A 22,091-nucleotide genomic window follows, 5' to 3' on the forward strand; every position below is an offset into this window, starting at 1 on the left:
TTTTTTTTTTTTTTAATTTTTTAATAATTTATTTTATTTTTTATATATTTTATTTTTCTCTTTTTCTCATTTACCAACACACATTTCAGTTTTTATTTTATTACAAGCCCGGGATATGGAAGAAAAGTTTAGCCGACTTTCGTTATATTCGTGTACATGTATTGAACTAGTAGTTCTTGTTATACATACGTGTTTCTCAAGGGAGAGTCTAGTTTTCTACGGATAAGTGCCACTCATTGCTTCGAATGCGTCACAGAGCGAGTTAACGCGTTCTACTCGAAGGGTTTTCTGTATTCCTTCGCGAATAACGCAACTCACGTGTATGTTCTACATTCATATACGAGTATATAAATTCATATATATATATATATATATATATATAGATAGAAAGAGATGTATTATACTTGTATAATATAAATGTCCCATGTCGATTCGTTTTCCTATGAGAATTTAACACGAATTTTTTCTACATCAAATCGCAATTCTTTTATATTAGATGCCCCCCCACTTTCATTAACCTTACGAGTCCCCCTTCTTTTTTTTTTTTTCTTTCTTTTTTTTCCTCTTTCCTTCTCTTTTCCATTTTATGTCGAGTTTCACTCGACAGAAGAGATTTTTATCTTATGTCAAACGCGTACACCGACCGACTCGGTGTTTTATTTCTTTTTCTTTTTTTTTCACGATCACCTTTGATAAGAACTTTGTTTCCCCCCTCCCCCCGCCCTTTAAATTATAAAATATCATATTTCTTTTTGGGAGAAGGTGGGGCCTGAATAAAATACGCGAAAGTATTTTTTTTTTTGTATTTCTTTATTTTCTCTCTCTTTTTTGTTTTTTTTTTTTGCGAATAAAAAAATATATTAAAACACGGGATAGCTGATAGAGGAGGAATAAAAAATAAATAAATACGAGTACAGTGTGCGAGCTTGTTATATATATATATATATATTATCAAATATAAAACACGCGAAAGTGTGCATCTATGTTTTTTCTAATAATAAACCAAAAAATATTATTTGTAGTGTGTAGAAATATAGAAAAGAAAGAAAATAAACCGATCGTGGTACGAGAATTTGTTATATTTAGTTTTAAAAGAAAATATGTGATAAATGTGCGTGCACATTTTGCACTTTTGTTTCCGATAATAACAAAATTTTCAAACAAACAAACAAAAACAATAATAACAACTAGAAATAGAAAATAAAAAAGAAAAAGAAAAAGAAATAAAACAACAATAGTAGTAGTAATATTACGTGGGCGTAATATTTTTTATAGAAACATTCAACTTTTATTTTTTATACGATAAAAATAATAACAACGAATGAATAAATTTTTTTTTTCTCCCCCTTCTACGAATGCAAACGTTGCAATTGATGTATCTCGGTGACCTTGACTAACAATAAGTATACGATAGTAGACACCGGTAACACATTACACACATACACCTATGTCATATATAATATTATTTTTTTTTTTTTTATCAGAATGATTCGTTCATCCTTCGACACACCTATTTTTATATTCTCGTGGCGTACTTAGGGTGTGTCCTTTCGTTCTATGCATTTTATCATCGTATACGTTTCTTCTAACATAAGTTATACGTGCTTAGCCAGACTAAGGATTTTTATATAATGGATTTTTTATATTCATCCCTTGTCACGCATTTTTTATATTTATTTTTATTGTATCGTATATCGTATCTATCACATAAGTGCACAGTTACATTACTATGTGCGTATGTATTCGAATTTACTTTTTATTTTTTTTTCCTTTTTTTAAATCTTTTACCACATACCGAAAGAGAATTTATTATTTAATAATTTTATTCTTTTCGAAAAACGAAAAAAAAGTTCAATTTATATCCTATTCTCATAATTTTCATAATAATTTTAAAATATAATTTGTCCTTACTATACATTTTTTGTTCAATTCGTTTATAGATTTTTCCTTTATATATATTCTATATCATTTAAGTAGAACCTGACTATCTTTTAAACCGTACAATTTTGTAACAATTTAACGAAAATGTAACAATGTAAAAGTTAACGAATGCTTCGGTAGTGAACGTGCTCGAAAAGAAAAATAAGTTTGAGAGAAGTTGAGGAAAAGAAAATAACGAAAAAAAAAAGAAAAAAAAAATTTGATCCATCACGAAGAAAAGTTTTTCACATGCTTCTGGTGCGTGAGTTGTATCGTTAAATATGTGCGTGTATGTACGCAATTACTACCTAAATATTTTATTAATTTAATTAACGGTATAATAATAATAATAATAATATAGCATAATATGATAAATAGAAGAAAAAAATATAATAATATGTGTACATAATAATAATAATAAAATGATTGGTATTATTAAAATAAGATGTAATATTAAAATTTTCGTTTTCGTATCGAATTTTCTAACATTATATTTCATATAATACATTTTATCTTATTATTTTTTTCAATGTAAAATAAATAACTCCCCTTTGTATGGTTAACATAAAATACATATTATATATTGTAACGATCGCGTGATTATCCCTTAACCTCGAAGCGTTGTTGCTCGCGTTTTATCATTTTTATGATAATGGCTACATTCGAAACATTATTTTTTTCCTCATTTTTTTTCTTTTTTTCCTTCAACGATAAAACGATGCACGATACCGATCGTGACCTTACCCCACGCTAATAGAAACTTTTTAATTGTTGAACCCCGTACATTTATGGGAGGATAAAAAAAGAATAATAAATAAATTTTGTATGTAAGCGTATATATATGCTTATTTGATTAGAAATAATATGGAAACTTTTGACAACCGTATTTTCATTTGATCTAATTTCTTTTTTTTTTCTCGTAGAAACAATTAATAATATAAGGACAGTTTATATATCAACATAATATTAAGTTTATATAAATATNATATATTATTATAGAGAAAACAAATTAAGAATAATATTTAACAATTTATATATAAATTCTATATTCCGAATGTTTAATACAATAGTAACAATTTCCAAGGTTTTCATGATTTTTCTTTACTTCTGTTTTATCTTTTTAGTTTAATTCTCTCTCGTATCAGTTACTTTCTTTGCCGTTGGTTCGAAACGAAAAGGTTTCACGGATGATCCTCCAGAGAAATGTGCGAAACAGTTTCACGCCATGAGAATTGCTTTTCCTCAACTTCATGGATTTCGTACAATGAAATATCTTACTAGATCGTTTCTGAACTCAACACATAAATACACACACACACACACAATTTCTTCCCCATATATATATATAAATGAGAATATAATACTTAAAAAATGTATTGTATTGTTGTCATAAAATATACACTGTGAGACATATCTTTCACATATTACGACAATTTTATTACAATTTGAAACGTGAAAGAATAAAATTAAATCTAAATCCCATTAGAGTGTGTTTCTATCTCTTTTTATTTTCTCTTTCTTGTAGGGTGCAATATTTCAAGGTGATATATTTCAATTTAAACGACATGATCAAATAACTCGTGTGTCATTTCACAATTGAGATAATAATACAAACGCATATTGTTACATAGAATTTTATTACAATATATATATATATATATATATATCCAAATTAAAAATAATTTTGTTGTCGGGTCGAATTCACTTTTGTTTATTAAAAAAGAAAAAAAAAATAGCAGACTTAAGTATTTTTTTTCGTTGAAACTCTCTTTTCAATCCACCCTCTCCTATATTCCGCATATATATATATTTCAAAAGAATTTTATGATATTAACATTTCAAACGTTATAAAATAAAAATATAATCCCAAGTCTATCACTTTTTTTTCTTTTTATTTTTTATTCTTCTCTTTCTCTCTAAATGTACTTTTCCAATCAGGATTTGTTCTAGCATATCGCTGGATAAAAAAAAAAAAGGATAAAGAGGTAGAAAAAGAAAAGAGAGAAAAAAAAAGTAGAAGAAGAAGAAGGGGGAGAATAAAGAAGCACATCGAATCGGGTAGTTCAGGTTCGTTACTCTCTGGCAAGAGTTCGCGACCCTCTTTTAATTAAATATACACTCGCGTGCGTGATTGCGTATATGAGTTAGTTTCCCTCCTCACACACGTAAGTTACACACGTAAAATCAAAGGAGGGAAACACGATCAAGGTATACTAGCACACGGTGATCCCTTTTTCTTCTTTCTTTTTCTTTTATTTTCTTTTCTTTTTCTTTTTTTCTTACTTTTAGCGTTCCCGATATATCAATGATCATCTTTTTCTCGAATTTAGTTGAAACGTGAAAAAAAAAAAAAAAAAAAAAAAAAAAAAAAAAAAAAGAGAAATACTCTACTTCGTAATTTAACGCGTATCTCGTTGCTAATATGTGCGTGAGTGTGTGTGTGTGTGTTCTTTATTTTGTTCAAGTTAATACATATTTCATGTTCAGTTATACTAGATTGTTTATCGAATATTTAATTTTACCCGTTTGTTTTACCTCGCGTTCGCAATCAAATTTAATATATACGCACGATTGTAAGAAATTTTTTATTAATAGATTTATTTTTGAAATTTTTATTAGCTTTCGGTCTAAATCATTTTTCTTTTTTTTTTTTTAATTTATTTCAAGATTCGTGTGATCGTTAAATCGTATTAACCATTGCTATTTCATTTTCTTCTTCTTTTTTTTTTGTTTTTTTTTTTTTTTAATCTTATCATTGATTTCGATTAAATTACACGGCCAATCAAAACGTTGATTTCATTCATATAACGCAACGATTGTTTTATTTATTAACTTGAATATTTGTATGAATTTTTTTACCTTTTTTTTTTTTTTTTGTATCATATCTCTTCCCGTGTTGTTCTCGCAAAATGCATCATATAAAAAGGAAGGAAGAAACGAGGCACTTAAAGTCAAGATTTTATAGGAATCTTTTTCCATTACAAAACGGTTGTTTCATGAACGTAAAGTTGGCAACATAAAATCAGCATAGTTATGTAACAGTCGTATCCCATTCGTAAATTTAAATTCCTTGCCAGTGGTTTTACCAACAGTTTATGATAATTCCTTTTCCGGTCGGAACCCGATAAAAACGTTTCCTATTTTTCGAGAATATATCTTTTTACTTCGTGCGTGCGCGTGTTCATATATGTTTGTGTGTTTGTTTGTTTATGGTAACTCGCTTGCCCGCACGCGCGATATTATTTTTTTGATATACGAATATCAACGAACATTAATTAACCTTATCGTTATTTCATTTATGACGTATTCAACTTTTAATCACGCTAGAGACTAATCATATAAATGATTTATAATTAAAGGTTTGAAAAAAAATATCATTTTAATATATATCGCATTAGTTCAAACAAATGTATAATTAATGTAACATTAATATATTAATTTGAATTAATGCTCGTCGAAGAAATTCGTTGGTAATATAAAATGTGTAATATATATATATAAAAAAAAGTAGAAAGAACAAATACGTGACTTAAGTCATTCGAATAAGTTACAACAATGATCCCCTTTCTTTTTTATTTTTCTTATTTATGAGAGAGAGAGAGGGGGAGAGAGAGAGAGAGAGAGAAGGAGAGAGAGCTATAAAAAATATATCCATACATATCGTATAAATAATGCAAATCATAAAATGGAAGTGTAGGATGTTGGATAAAACAAAAGTATTTATGACCGGATTGATAGGATTTTTATGACATCTTTCGTACGTCACTTAAATTTTCATCGTGTCTTTCTTTCTCTTTCTCTTTCTCTTTTTCTCAAAAGATTTACCAATGGGAATGATATCTATATGAATAAAAAAGTAAGACAGAGAAATAGTATCTATAGGAAAAGTTGTGAGAAAAAGAATCGAACACTTTCCCATTTGGTCTAACAATGCCGTTAACCATTTTGATTGGTAACGTCGAAGAAAAGCGAACTGTCAAAACTAAGAGGAGTCATGGGGTTGTAAATTTATGGTATCCTAAGGTCATGTGGGGACATACATATATATTCTTATGTCAAAGAAAAATTGAAAAGAAAAGGAATCAAAGAAAGAAATAAAAAAAAGAAAAAGTAAGAGATTGATATTATACACATACATTTGCACGATGTGTGTGTGTGTGTGTGTGTGTGTGTGTGTGTGTATGTGTGTGTATAAGAAAGGAAAATAAGTTAATCTCAAATGTTCCTGCGCGATAGAAATAAACTAATTTTTGTGTTAACGTTGAAGGTTGGTACAAAAAAAGATAAAGATGTTTTGTATGGGATAGAAAATAAAATGATAATCGTAATGTCGAATTAAAATAAATTGCTTGTTACAAATGAGAAAGAGAAAGAGAGAATTAATGAATTAATTATAAAAGAACGAACTGATTGTTCAAGGAATTCCAGAAAGTGTCGTTAATATAAGTATAAAAAAAAGCTCTGAAACCCTGTATATAGTGGGGGGAGGGGGGAAAAAAAACCACGTATATTCACGATGGCTGTTAAGGGATATCGTAAATTCGTTGGTTTATTCGCGAAAAAACGCGATTCTAGAAGAGTTTAAAGTTGACTATGCGATCGAGAAGAGAATATAGGTTAACTGCACCATCGTGCTTAGGATGGTTATAGGGAGAGGGGGAGATGGTGGGGGAAAGATTTCTTCATACCTCTTACCACTCCCCCCATTTCCCATCATAACCCCCTTTCCACACCCCTTTTTTTCCTCTTCGCGTTTTCTTTTCGCTTGCTTTCTCTCTCTCTCTCTCTCTCTCTCTCTCTCTCTCTCTCTCTATTTTTTTTATTTTTATTTTTATTTTTATTCTTATTCTTTTTTTTTTTCTTATACATTTCTACGCGGATGGAATATCTTAATAAAGTTCTATGGTTTCCGTAAAAGTTACGAGAGTTAAAACCACTAAAGCTTTACGACGATGAACGTATCCATTCTATTCCGTTCCGTTGTTACCACCCCACCTCCACCCCCACCCCACCCATCCACCATCTCCCATCCCTTTCAATCGTAAATTGTTGACCATTGCAATACAATTTATATGAAACTATTACGAGAACACGAGAATACCTCGGTGCACATCCTGGCCTAGATTTTGCAACATAAGCGTGCTCAATTGTTCGCATTAATTTATTTTCTTGTGTCAATAATATATATATATATATATATATATAAACGTATTGAAAGTATGGCAATGACAAGTTTTCAACTTTTCCAAAAATTATATTACTCGGACAAAAAAGAAATGGGGTCTGATTTTAATAAAAAATAGTATAGAATATTAAATAATTATTTGTATAATATGTGTGTTTTGATTTTTAGTAAAAAGGTCTTAAGATTATTTTCAAAATCAAGTATGTTATTTTGTTGCTTTTTTTTTTTTTTTTTTTATTTTTTCTTTCTCTTCAAATAGGAACCTGCATATTTAATAACGGCAACATATTCTACGTAAAAAAGAAACAGGAACAAAGTTTTGACTGAAAAGAATTGGTTCGATTCCAATTTCTCTCCTCCCCCGAAAAAATCAACGAACGAAATTGGTTCGTACAGACAGGCTTCTTTATTAATTATATCTTCGACGTCAGTTTGACTCGAAAATTCTGACTCGGTGCAATTTGTAATCGCTCTACGTGGATCAACGCAGACGTGATCAGTGTTGACCAAAAAGGGAAATATTAAAATGGACTTGGAGAGGAATAACGATAAGGAAAGATTAAATGGAATGATCATCGAATATTATTTTCTGATTATTTTTCTAACATTTTTTATTGTATGTTTCTTCTTTTTAACGTATATTATTTATTTTGAAAATTTTATAAAAAAAATAAAATGGAAAATGAATGTAAACGTCTTTGTAAATTCAAACGTTATTGTTCTTCGAAGAACAAAGTAATTATATATTTATTTTGTATTATATAATATTATTTGCCATGTACTTATATTTATTTTAATACACTTTTGGTTCCCAAACTTTTTTCGATTTACCTTTGCCGAGTACCAGGATTATTATGTCAAATTCTAACGAAATTCTACACTATGCAAATGATTGAAACATTTTATGTAAGGGAATTGGATAGAAAAAAAAAAAACATCAAACGCATTTTAGATCATTGATGAAAACAAAAACATGTAAGTGAATAATTGTGATTGAAGTATTATAATAATTAATTAGATGGTTGGGGGCCCTGTTGTGGTTGCTGCAAATTTCCTCAAATCGTTGAATTTCGTTGGAACACAACTATCCTTCATTTCCTTTTTCAGATTGATTTTCGATCGATAATTATTAGATTTTATTATCTTAATTATCGAAAATCCAACTTTACACAAATAAGAAGTCGAAAATAGAATGAAAATAATGTAATTTTTGTAATATTTCACGGTATACCTGAAACAAAAATCGCAATTATTCTGTTTGGGAACCACTGTTTTTGTTTATAACAATTAGTGAAATACGGAAGGGGAAAAATTGACTGATTATAATTTATGATTTATAACTGATAATTTATTACTGATCAAATAAATATTGTATTGTTAATAAAATGAAATGACTGAAACGTAACGAACACGATTTTTCGAGTATAATAAATTTCTATAAAAATTTAAGAAAACAAAAATAAAACTTAATATTGTAACATAAGAAATTTAATAATTTATATTTTCAAATAAAATTAATCGATACATTATGTTCAATTGTGTATTTTATTACATTTATTTATTTCTTTATAATCTACTTTTTGTTGTTGTTGTTTATTGTTAATTGATTTTTCATTAAATTGTTGTGGCATTTTTATCAATCGAAAGATTATAAAACGATTTTTAATCATTTTCAATAAACGCGTATTATAATACATATTATCTCGAACTTTTAATATTTCTTTTACTTTTTTCTTTACGTTGAATCGTTGAAACGTTGAAACGTTGTCTCTATAAAATCTTTTATGAGTTGCTACTATCATCGTCATCGTCATCGTCACCGTCGTCATGTTTCTCTCCTCTCGGGGGACATTACTTAACATCAGCCAAAAAGCTGCAATGTTTATTTTCTCTTTCGTACTCGCGTAAACGTCACTCGGATCGATTTACGCCGGCAACCGAGTGCATTTTTATGCTGCGCTTCCTTTCACGAGTTTCGAAAGACACATCTCTTCCATTTATATATATATATCAAATATAAGTATAAAATATTATATCATAAATATAAATGTAATGATGTATAATATAAAACAAACAAACAAAAAAAAATTAGAAAATAACGTAGTAGTATCATTAAATCGTACATTAAAAAGTTTTAAGCTAGATTACAAATGATGAGATCTGAAATATGTGAAAGATCAAAAACATGAAAGAAAGAAAGAAAAAATGAAAAGAAAAGAAAAGACAATGCATCTTTCTTAAAGTTTTCGAGAACGAATACATTCTTACGGAATATATCTTGCATGTATTATAATATATATATATATTTATGAAACAATGTTAGACGAGATTTCGTACTTACACATATGTAAGTATATGCGACAATAATTCAACGACAATTTCGACGACGTATTCAGTATTTCGTGAAAATTTTCTAAGATATTCACCATTGTGTTATACACGTTTTACTTGAAATACTCAGAAATATGCATTACTCTCTATCTAACAAACGTTTGAATAATACTATAACAATATATATATGTATATAGTAGTGTAGAAGTACATTTGCATACATTTGTAAATGAGTACAGTATACTTTCGAGTAACTGGAAACCAACCTTCGTTTCCGTGAATTCCGTGAATTTTCGAATTTTCCTTCAAAATGGGAAAAAAAAAATTTTTCATAGGAAAAATATTCCATGGAAACGTGACTTCTTTTAAGAAATCAATTTCCATTGTCGTTTTCGATTAACCACCACGTAATGGTTTATATGCATAGCATTGAAGAATAATGAAGTTCAGGAAAGAACTTAGCTTATGTTTATTACTATTTTCAAGTATTTTGTATGAATTCTTTTTCGAGCCAATCCTCTCCTCTATTCCTTTTTTCTATGATTTTTTTTTTTCCATTCCAACACAAACCATGAAGTAGTAGGTGTTCTCTTGAATCTAATATCAGAAAGAGAGAGAGATAGGGAACAAAATAAATAAAAGGAATTTTTCATTCTTATTCTTCTTAATTTTCTCTCTAAACCTTGTGTAAACTCTGGGCACCCGAAAATCAACACGATTTTTAAATATTCATTTAATAAAAGTCATTAAGTAGTTTGCACAAGTTAAAAGAAAACGTTCCTCTTGCACGGACATTAATTTTTCTTTCTATTTTTGGTTTTCCTTTCTTTTCCAGAAAGAAATTTTAAACGAAAAAAAAAAAAAAACATATTTTTTAATTTCGAAACATAAATATATACTTAACAATTAGAATATTATTATTATTATTTATCAATAGAGTTTAGTCTTGATTTTCTCTCTCTCTCTCTCTCTCTCTTTCTCTTGTGATCGATACCATATATTGTTAGAAAAAGAAGAAAAATGTAGAAAAAAGCAAAATAGAAACGAGCCGCGGAATTTGCGACGCATCTTTTCCTGCTTTTTTCAAAAGCAATAAGAGCAATTCTATTTGAAAAATCGAAACACGTTAAATTTTTTTGCGAGTTTCAGCTGACACGGCAAGTTTCACGTTCAACGATTTTTCTGCATTTAATATATATATATAAAAAAGATAGATTTATTATTTAAAAAGCCGAGATAGAAATTCAATTTTCTTCGTGTATAAAAATTCTAAAATCCTTCATTAGTTTTTTTTTTCTTTCCTCTTCGAATTATTTAACTAGTTTATCCTTTTTTTTCTTTCTTTCTTTTTTTTTTTAATCAAAAAATTTCGAAATAAATAGAAATTCTTCTGAATATTATTAGATTCATCGAATATAAATGAATAAACGTTCTTCGTACGCGCGTACTTCTCTTATATATTTATAAAATTCTTTAGAAAATTAGAGACCCTTTTTTAATATTACAAATATAACGTATAAATTTACACTTGAATATATGTACCTACGCGTATTTCATTCATGCTGTGGTAAATTAAATTTCACAGTTATGAAAGAAGACGAGAGTCAGATAAATTTGAAGAAATTTGTTAGAAAATAAAATATAAAATCAGTGAGCATTCGAATATAATATACACATGCGTTATATAAATACAATATTATACGCATTCGTGTAAACTTATCTACGAACACTATGATGGCATAGTGTTATAAATGGTTATTAATTACGGTTAGTTAATTATTCTTCTCACGTATAATCGTTGACGTGTGTCTCGTATATATCGATAATGGTTTAGTATAGTTATCTTTGATAAAAAGGCATCTACCAAATTAGATAGTGATAGATAAATAAATAGGATAGACAGACAGGAACTCAAGAAATACAAAGGTACAAGTGGATATGGAGATAGAGAGATTACAATTAGGAATACGAAGGAATTAGCCAATAAGAATCCTCCTCGTGAGCCTTAGAACGGATTGCTAGGACATTTCAAGAGAATTAGAGATTGGCATTCAATTAGGATGACTCGTAGCACAACCGATTTGGTATAGTTTGCTTGTATGCATGTGTTTGGGTCTTTCAGTAATTGTATCTCTATCTCTCTCTCTCTCACTCACTCACTCACTCTGTTTCTCTCTGTTTCTCTCTGTTTCACTTACTTCCTCTTACATACTCCTTCATCATTTCGCAAAACGAGAGAAACATACGTTACGTATGTATGCATATACATGTATATAAACATGTTAAATACATAAGAGAAAATGTTCTCTTAACCAAACTACTATTTTCCCACGTAATAATCTGCTTTGTTCGACCACAAATCTTCCTTCACCGTCATTGCTGAATTTCAATTCTAATTCACGCACAGGAAATCTTTAACGCGTAATTTTTCTTTGTCTATCGTTAATTTTTATTTGACATTACTTTTTGCAAGCCGATTTTTCATTAAATACTAATAGTTGATTTATTAAATCCGAAGTTATTTCTATTCTAGATAATTTTGTATAATATTGATTTGGATCGGTAAGATAATTATTGTTAGAATAATTATATATATATTAGGTATATATTTATATAGTATATTTATATTATTTCTTTTCACGTTTGTGTATGTAATAATTTTATATATTATTAAATAAAAACACATTCGCGTTTTTCGTTTCGCGAGAAAGCATTGAAATTATAATAAGCAAATAATATTTAACTCCTATAGGATAAGATTGTTTATAATTTATGGTTGCAAAAGGAAGGATCGTTTGATTCAGAGAAATTATTATAACTAGTCTGCCATGTTTCGAATTTCCAACAACGTATCAACTTTTGTAAACTTAAACTTTAACGATTGACCTCTCTCTCTCTCTCTCTCTCTCTCTCTTTATCTATTCATCTATCTATCTATCTATCTATCTATCTATCTATCTATCTTTCTCTCTCTCTCTCTCTCTCTCTCTCTCTCGCTCTCTTTCTTGCTTTCGAAAATGTAGTTCCAACTCTGAAACATTTCACAAACAAGTTTATGAACACTCATGAACTAGCAAAGCGCGTATAGCTGATACAACATCATGTCCATTAATAGTGCTCAGTTAATTACGTCCCTTGATTTTACCTGTTACCGAAAATGTCTTCAAAGAAAATTCTAAAGTCGTTTCTAGTCAATTTCTTTTTTTGTCTTCAAATTATTTAGATTTAAATAGAATCACCATTATATTAATTAGTAGAATAAATATCGCTACATATTTATCCAAATATTCACACACACACATATTTACGTACAAAAATTATATTCTACGTATATATATATATATATGTAAAAAAATTGCATATATTTCATTAGCAACATTATCAAAATTTTCCCAAAGTACGAAAATTATTTTTTCATCATAATTAAATAAAACATTTCTCGTAAATAGAAATAAATTTGTATAAAACGTATCATCAATCGTGTTGTGTGTTTAATATGTGTATATACGTAAAAAATTCTGTATACGTGTGTGCGTAATTAAAATTCATTTATTTAAATTAATCGAAGAAGAGAAAGAGATTTCTTATCATTTTAAACGTTAAAGAGAGAGAGAGAGAGAGAGAGAGAGAGAGAGAGAGAGAGAGAGAGAGAGAAAGAGTAATCGTTTTTAGCTCGCGTGTCCTATCTCTTTCACATCTTACTCGTAAAATATTCTTTAGTTAAGGGCTGCTTTAAAAGAAAGAGAAAAAAAACCGTGGTATTTATAGGGTAGCTAATTTGTTTCTACAAAAAAAAAAAAAAAGAGAGAAGAGAAGAGGAGAAAAAATATATACATATATATAGAAAACAAAATAAAAAAAACAAAGTGGTCTTCCTATCTGATAAATTTCTTCTTCCTCTTTCCGTTTCGGCATGCGGGAATGCGATGAGATAAAAATATTTATAGAGCGGTCCATTTGTTCCTATCAAATAAAAAAAACAAATAAAACAATGTAAAATATATTTTCACAGGGGCAATTGTGAGTTTACTTTCCTTTTCTTTTTTCTTTTTTTCCCCCCTACAAGAAAGAAAAAAAAAAAAAAAACAAAACGGAAAAAGCGCGTGTTTTATTTATCCGACTAATGTTTTCTCTTCTCTTTTCACACCGTGTATCGTGTAAATACACGCGTGTATTATATGCCTATAAGGAGTTGGCTAATTTATTTCTACGGAAAAATGGGAAGGAAAAAAAAAACATATAGACAAATAAAAAAACATTCATACGAATTGATAATATATATATATATGAAAAAAAAAAAAAAATAAAAGAAAAATGTTGTTTTTAAAAATTATATTCATTTACGATGAATAATTCTTATTTCCTATTTTCTTATTCTGTTACAGTATGCGGAGATATTCACGGACAGTTTTACGATCTGATGAAATTATTCGAGGTGGGTGGACCACCCTCCTCGACGAAGTACCTCTTCCTTGGAGACTACGTCGACAGGGGTTATTTTAGTATCGAGGTGAATACCTTTTTAAGATTATCTCTATATCATATTTTTTTTTTCTTCTTCTCTTCTTTCTTTCATCTAAATATTTATTTTCCTCTTTGTTTTTTATTTTTCACGCAGATTTTTTTCTTCAGATAATATTATTACATACACCGTTATAAATATGCACGTGTGTGTCATTTTTAATTGAACAAGAAAAAAAAAAAAGGAAAAAAAAACAAAACGATCTCAATTTTCAAATTTATCTTTTTTCTTTTTCTTTCTTCTTCTTAGATTAGGCAGATGTATAAATAATATTGTATTACAAAAAGATGACGGTGGCATAGTTACGCGACAATGTCACAGTCATCGATTAATAGTCTCACAACCATATCTGTTGGCGCCAACAAACACTTTCACGCGTATATTACTTCCCGACCGAACGAACAAAGTTTTCTAACAAGCTTGATTTACGTTAGATATTAACCTTGCTTTTTCTATTTCTCCGGAAGAAATTCTTCAAGATTTTCTTATACGAGTAATAGTAGTAGTAGTAGTAGTAGTAGTAATGTAATACGAATATTTGTAGTAGTATTTTGGCATCGGTGTATCAACGCGACAACTTGTCCTACTTGCTACTTGTACAATTAATCTTGTACTGTTTTATCTCTAGTTAATTTATGTTCGAAATGTGAAAAGATTAAAAGATTAAGAAAAAAATAGGATAGATAGATGAAGAAAGAGAGAGAGAGAGAGAGAGAGAGAAAAAAAGAAAAGATATTGGAATGCTCAAATTTTTACGATTCTCAGCGCCCTTATTGAATCTAAATTATGCTATGGTGTTCTGTATCAAATTGTAACAAGTATACTTCACGAAACAACCCAATAATATTTTACATAAGCTACTCAATTGATTATTTTCCACGTGAAATATGAAATATCAATTTAATAAATGTTTATCCTCTTTTATTATCTACTTTTAATTGTATTGTTTCAATCGTATGTAAAATGTATTTGAGAAAATTATTGCGAAATGCTGCTTACTTATCATTTGTAAGTAGTTTAATCACGATTAAAAGCAACGAAAGAAAAAAAAGGAAATAGTTAGAAACAATTGTCCGAGGAATAAATATGGAGAAAGGGATAAAGAGATAAAAATAGAAGAAGAAGAAGAAGAAAAAAAGAAAATAAGAAAAAAAAAAAAATAACATAAACGTTTACTTTCAACTTCCATTTCATTCCCCGTTTTATTTTTATTCCTGCAATAATATGAATTAATTATTGAGATTAAATGAATTAATCGTGTATTGTGTACTTACATACGTAATTTTAATCGTAATTAATATCAATGTTAGCGAAAGATAAGACAAATGTCCGGTGAATAAAGTGAACAAGAGATAAAGGTAGAAAAAAAGATAGAAAGAGAGAGATGGAATCTTTGAGACTACTCCTCCTCCTCCTCCTCCTCCTCCTTCTCCTCCTTACGGGACACTTAATTATCGGCTTCTCTAATTAGCCTTCCACTCGACTAATTACCAATTATCCACCTCTCTTATGTACCTTGCTAAAAGTTACCAGTAAAGAGAGAAAGAAATAACGATAGTCGTTGTTCTTATGGGAGAAAAGAAAAGAAAAAAAGAATACCGGTCTCTCATTGTCTTTGTACGATTTTTTAATCTCCCACTTTTCATATTCCTCTTCTCACCTCATCTTTATCGTATTCTCATAGGCGTTATATATCCGATAATCATCTTAAAAGATTTTGTCTTTTCTTATATCGAAATGTAGATACATACAAAAATAATGTATTTGAGATTAAGAAAGGGAGAAAGGAGGGGGTGGTTTATTTATATTCGAGAAAGAAAATATATATATATATATTGCTGTTAATTTGTGAAATTCGTTAATTCGTAAAATAAAGTAGAATTGCATACTATAGAATACTATAGAATTCCTCAATTAATTTGTCAATAAAATATGAATTTGAAATGAACGAGTGTTAATTAAAATATAAGATTGAAATTAAATTCCAAAATATAAGAAAACCAAATAATTTTCGTTTCAGTACTTGCTTATACACTACTACATACATACATTATTATAAAATCAAGGATAGAAAATATGTATACATTTTCATTTTATAGTCTTCCATGCGAGAATGATCTAATCTCGAGATAGAATTTCTCTATCGATTTAAACGATTAAATTAAATTTCCTTCGTAAAATCGTGAGAATAAAAAAATAAAATAAATCCATACGTATTAATCCGTTCTCATCTTTTTCCATACTTTCGGAAAACAAAATGTTTTATTAGTCTTGTTGATTCTATACAATCTAATAATTTAATTGTTCGCTCTTATTTTATGAATTCATATATAACTTCATTAATGCATGCAATTCTGCATTATTATTATTTCATAATTTAACAAAATAATATAATATATTAAAACGGTAACGTATAGAAATAATTATAAAAACGACAGAAATAAAAACAAATGAAATAACGTATTTGAGACGAAAAGAGAGAGAAAGATAGATAGATAGATAGATAGATAGATAGATAGAGAATAAAGTTGATCTTTCCAGAAGATCGATATTCTATCTGCAATATGCTCGAACGATTTCTCCTGAGACCAAAATGCTTTCTGTATATCCCACCCATGTTCGTTCCCTACACTAGCGTCCCTTCCCCCTTTTCCTCCCCCCTTCCTACACCCACTTACGTTTACTATGTTCTTACGTGTGCAAGCTAAAATCTCATCGGTCTCCTATTTTGCGACACGAAGACTATCGAAAACCTATGAAGGGGATTCGGTTGATTCGTAGGATGAGTTTACTATGTAGAAGTAATATATATATATATATATACATAGATAGAATTGTTAGTTGGATACTAACGCTTGGCAACCATTGCTGCTTTCGAAATTGACCGAACGAAAATCGTTTGATCCGTGTTCTTCCCCGTCCCTTTATCGTCTTCTTCTTTTTTTTCTTTTTTTTTTTCTTTTTAGTTTGCCATCCATTTAAAGTTTCCCCAGGCGATTATTTTTCTTGCAATTAACGTGAAAACCAATTTAATTGATTCTGTTTATATAGTCTGGGAGGAGAAAGAAGAGGAGGAGGTTGAAATAGTTTTATCATTGGACAGGGATAGTTTTAAAGGGTTTTTATTTAGGTCATTTCGTATTTTCTTTTTTTTTTTTTAATTTTAATTTTATTTGCAATTTAAAATGCTTTTTCTTTTTTTCTTTGTTTTTAAAATACGATTTGTAAAATAATTTAAAGAGTGAGGAAAGTTTTGTAGGCTAATAAAATCGATTTTATAAAGCCAGAAGAAGAAGAAGAAGAAGAAGACTGCGAGCTTGAAAAGTCTTCTTGAGGAAGGGTAAAAAAAAAAAAAAGTAATTGATATTTAAGATCACCGAAAAACTTATGTGAGTCCATGCCATCGATTTAATTTATAAGAAAAAAAATCTGATATCGCGTAACGTTTCAAAAGTTCATTTGTTATGGTTAAAAGGCATTAAAAAAAAAAAAAAAAAAAACGTATGATACGTTACGTTCGATAATTTTGACAATTTATGTCGTCGTTATCGTACCATTAACCGATACACAAAGTATACTGCGGCAGAATATAATCCGATTATAGAAATAAAGTTAGTGAGAGAGAGAGAGAGAGAGAGAAAAATATATATCTTGGGAAAACATTTTGGCATTATTCCTTCGGGAAGTAGCGAGGTCATGCGATAATTGAACAAATTTCAAACTAAATCTCAAGAAACACGAAGACCAGAGATAAAGAGAAGAAAGGAGAGATAGCGAGGTAGAGAGAGAGAGAGAGTGAGATGAGAATATGTTGCTATAATAATTATAGAACGTTAAAGGGAAAGATTGTTTTTCGCTTGATTGATTTTTCAAAGGAACATTTATAAAGGGTTTCCCATGCAAACGAATAACAAGGACGTAGATTCTTTGAAGGATAATTAGGTTCAATCGAGTTTTTGTATAATTACTAAGAACCTAAGGAGAACAATAATGATAAGAAAAATTAAATATACTGGGCTCTGATAAGTTAATAAAAAAAAACCTACTATATAAAATTACCCCTTCTGTGTGGTGGTCGCATTTAAAAAAAAAAAAGAAAAATATAAAATATTTTTAAATAATTGTCTATATATAGCATTTTTTAAGCGGACAAAATGGTTACAATTCGATTTTATTATTCTTGTCAAAATATCGAAGTGTGATACCACAATTTGTAAATTTGTTCAAGATCAATGCATCTTTTCTTCTTGTTTTCTTTTTTTTTTTTTTTAAATACAACCAGTAAGTAACGAACTATTTTAGATAGTACTTCTTATTGATTAGTTTTGTAAATATATTGTATGTAAATGTGATATCAAAGTGCATTTGTTTAATATGAAAAATAGAAAGAAAGAGAGAAATCGTAAAATATTTGGCATTGCGAACAATCTCTTCGAAATTCAAAAACTATGTAGTATATATATGTATATAAGTATTACATATATGTGGAATTGCACGTCTCGCAAGTAGCAAAAGACATAAAGCACTGTTGTCTTGCCAAGACAATAAATTAGATGTAAGTTGAAGTATTATGCATCCTGCCTTTACCTACTTACATATCTATATACTTAAGTATATACATTTCTATAGTTATGTATCTACCTATTCTTCTAAACCTAACTATGATCAAATTCGTGTTGTCGGTCGTTAGCACGAATACTACTTATCTTTTTCACATAAATAATAATATATAAAAATATAAAGATAAAAATAATATATTTTCATTTTATTTTTATCTCCTATTATACCGAATATATTGCATACATTTTTTTAGTTGTCGTTTTATTTCGATCGAAAATCATGTTCAAAGTCTTCTTACAAAACCGACATAAGCCGGCATAATTTCTCTCATACCTAACTGTAGATTTTTTTTTTTCTTCGTCTTTATTCTTCTCTCTCTCTCTCTCTCTCTCTCTCTCTCTCTCTCTATCTCTCTTTCTCTCTCTTTTTCTTTTTTGATCGTACGAGCTTATTCGCTGAGAAACAAGAAAGCCATTTAATGCAATGGAGTCGTAACTATGCAAAACTTCCTTTTCATTTTCCTTTCTCTACCCTTTTCCATCTGTACGCTAACGAACCGTTCCATTTGTATTTCCTTCAAACCCCAACCAACCGAACAATTCGCCTTTTGAACCCCCCCCACCCCCACTCCACCGCCCCCTTTCTTACCTTTCGCCTCCCTTTCTTAACAATTTTGTTCTTTATCTTTGATTTAATTCGTTTATAAAATTAAATGGGAAGAACGAGGGGGGCTTGGTGGTGATGGTGGTGGGAAGATGGAGGGCGGCGGGGGGGGGGAGGGAGAAACACGTTCCGCAAAGGATTCTTAATCGTCTGAATTGAGTAATTTTTTATGCCACTTTTAAGATATGTATTTATTCATTTTCATATAACACAGTTTTAAAGTTAAACTTTCTTATATATAGGAGGGGGTTAGGGTGTTTCTCTTATTTGAAATCTCTAACTGTTAACATGTAAATGTAGAATATAATTTCTGTCTCAAAAAAAAAAAAAAAAAAAAAAAAAAAAGAAAGAAACACCAAGAAATTTAAAGTTATTCAAATAATTTTGAAGATAACGATTAGAGAAAATATTTATTTTATCATAAGAGAGATTAAAATAAAGATTTTGCTTAAAGTAATAACATTTATTTTTTTGACACAGTTTTCCGAACATTTTCGAAAAAAATAAACTTAAAACATGTCAACCCACTCATGCATATATATATATATATATATTATAAATAAAAAATAGACTTAATAGCAATTTAATACACATTTCACATATAATATATGAAACAACATAATATTAATATAAAATGAAAATAATTATTTTAATGTACCTAAGTTGAAAATCGAAAATAAAGTTTCATAGGGTAATTATCGTTTGCGTGACCAACACAATAACGGATATATGATTTCTCTCCGGATACGGTATTGTGGTATTGTCCGGGTTACATACGTAGGAACGCGTGCCATATGCTTTCAATGATTGCGACCTAATTGTGATGGAGTATGTTCTTTGTGGTGGTAACGTATATGTGTGCGTGTATATGTCCAAGCACGCACGCACGCATGCACGCCTGCACTTCTTGCATTAATATCCACGACACCAACAACCAACGTTGGTTCGAGCTGGTATCGCTAGCGTACACATTGCTATGAATAAAAGATGGGCCGCATTTCGTATCGATTCTTTCGACGAGTACAGTCAACTTTTCGCACGATCCTCTTGTCTCTATACGAACATTGATATATTATATATATAAAATATTCAACTCCTTTTTCATATTTTCAATCATTTTTCTATTCCATAATTAGTCATAGATTATATCATTAATTAAGCTTATTGTTAAGTAAAAAGGAAGCATAGTAAAAAAAAAGTATAACAAGTTTGTTCTCTGAAAAGTCGTCGAGAAATTTTAATTTAAATTGTTCGCTTTTGAGAATAAGTAAGAAAAATAATATCAAACGGAAAAAAGAAAATTACAACGATTGCAAGTTAATCCCGGAGTTTAAATTTTCATTCATCCGGATTGAAATTCAAAGCCGCCATCCATCTTCCTTCTCTTTTTTATTTTTACTTTTAATTGCAGCCACCCGATCCACCCTGCACTCTCCCCCCTCCTCCCCCACCCCTTCGCCGATAATAATCGAAACTCGAAAGAATAATTTTGTTTATAATACATTATAATTAGAAAAAAAAAAAAAAAGAGCATTAAATATTCTTTATGTGACGCGTAAAACAAATAGAATATTCTTCGTGATTTTTCGCATTACGTGTAACCCCTACCAAACCACCACACCCACCCATCTACTCCAGTTTTGTAATTTTGGCACGATTGCTGAACTGGTTTCGTACATGTGTACCATTTGCATTGATTTTCATGCAACGTATGCACATATAGGTATATATATCTTCGCTCCGACGTAACGAAAAATGAACTCGACTGTGTATACTCTCGTATGAGAATCTGTCTGTTTCTCCCTCTCTCTCTCACTTTTTCTCTTTTTTACCCATTTTTTTTCTCTTTTTTATTTGTGTTCGAAAGCTTGGAAATCGGGTTACGCATAAACAGAAAGAGATAGGAGAAAATAAGTGAGAAACATATTCGTGTTTTCTGTCTCTCTGTCTCTCTCTCTCTCTCTCTCTCTCTCTCTCTCTCTCTCTCTCTCTCTCTCTCTCTCTCTCTTTCTCATACACACATACATATTTATTTGTAATTCATTCTTTCCGTGTCACGTCAACGTGTTGGCTCTTTTATTTTCTCTCTCTCTCTCTCTCTATTCTCCTTTTCTCTTTCACTCCCTCCTACTTTTTCTCTCACGCGTATATATATATATATATGTTTATCCCTTTTTTTTTTTATTTTACTTTCTCTCTTATGCCAACACAGCTCACTAGCTCGTGAGAAGTCATGTGGCTATCACGGGACATTTAATTCAAGCCCGCAATGTTTTGCGCAATTGCGCATTGCGGTGTGTGTGTGCATCTCTGCTCTCGAATTCCTCTTTCCTGTTTTCTTGCAATTGCAACTGTTGTTACCTACCTCTACCCCTACACCATCACATATTGCTATTAATGCTGCTGCTGCTACTGTTATAATAGTTACTGTTTTTTTTTATTTCAAACTGAAAATCATTCTTGAATATAAATATATTCTTGTGCCAAACACATACACACACAGAGAGGTGACCATTATTTCACATATTCTCTGTTATTGTATCTTTGTCTATCTCTTTGCATTTTATTATATATTATGTTTTTAAATTTTTGCAAAATATATAATTAATGCAATATATATTGCAAAATATATTATATATAAATTATATTTTTATAAAAAAAATTATATTATATATAAATTATGCAATAATAAATGTAAAATATATAATTTTTGTAAAGATATATAAAGAAGAAAAGAAAAAAAAAAACAAATCTAACAACACGACGAAATTCTTTGACGTTTGTCGTCTATCACATTTATTTTCGTCTAAGAAACTATCATCCACCTTAGCTAATGGTCTTAACGTGTATACAAAACTGTCTCGTATATCTAACAAACGAATTTATTATCATACTTTAAATGAGGTGCGT

General features: G+C 29.4%; 1 protein-coding gene across 9 annotated transcripts in view; it reads left to right on the forward strand.

Moving 5' to 3' along the window:
• The window catches only part of LOC106791073 (serine/threonine-protein phosphatase 2B catalytic subunit 2-like), a 141,345-nt gene that overhangs the window by 70,388 nt on the left and 48,866 nt on the right, over nt 1–22,091 (forward strand). For all 9 annotated transcript variants that reach the window (XM_014756436.1, XM_014756438.1, XM_014756441.1 and 6 more), the window contains exon 3: nt 13,822–13,946. In XM_014756436.1, the coding sequence (XP_014611922.1) occupies nt 13,822–13,946 (125 nt within the window). The remainder of the gene's footprint in view (nt 1–13,821; nt 13,947–22,091) is intronic.

Source organism: Polistes canadensis, unplaced genomic scaffold, assembly GCF_001313835.1.
Source record: "Polistes canadensis isolate GaletaPanama2010 unplaced genomic scaffold, ASM131383v1 scaffold_284, whole genome shotgun sequence".
Lineage (NCBI taxonomy): Eukaryota > Metazoa > Arthropoda > Insecta > Hymenoptera > Vespidae > Polistes > Polistes canadensis.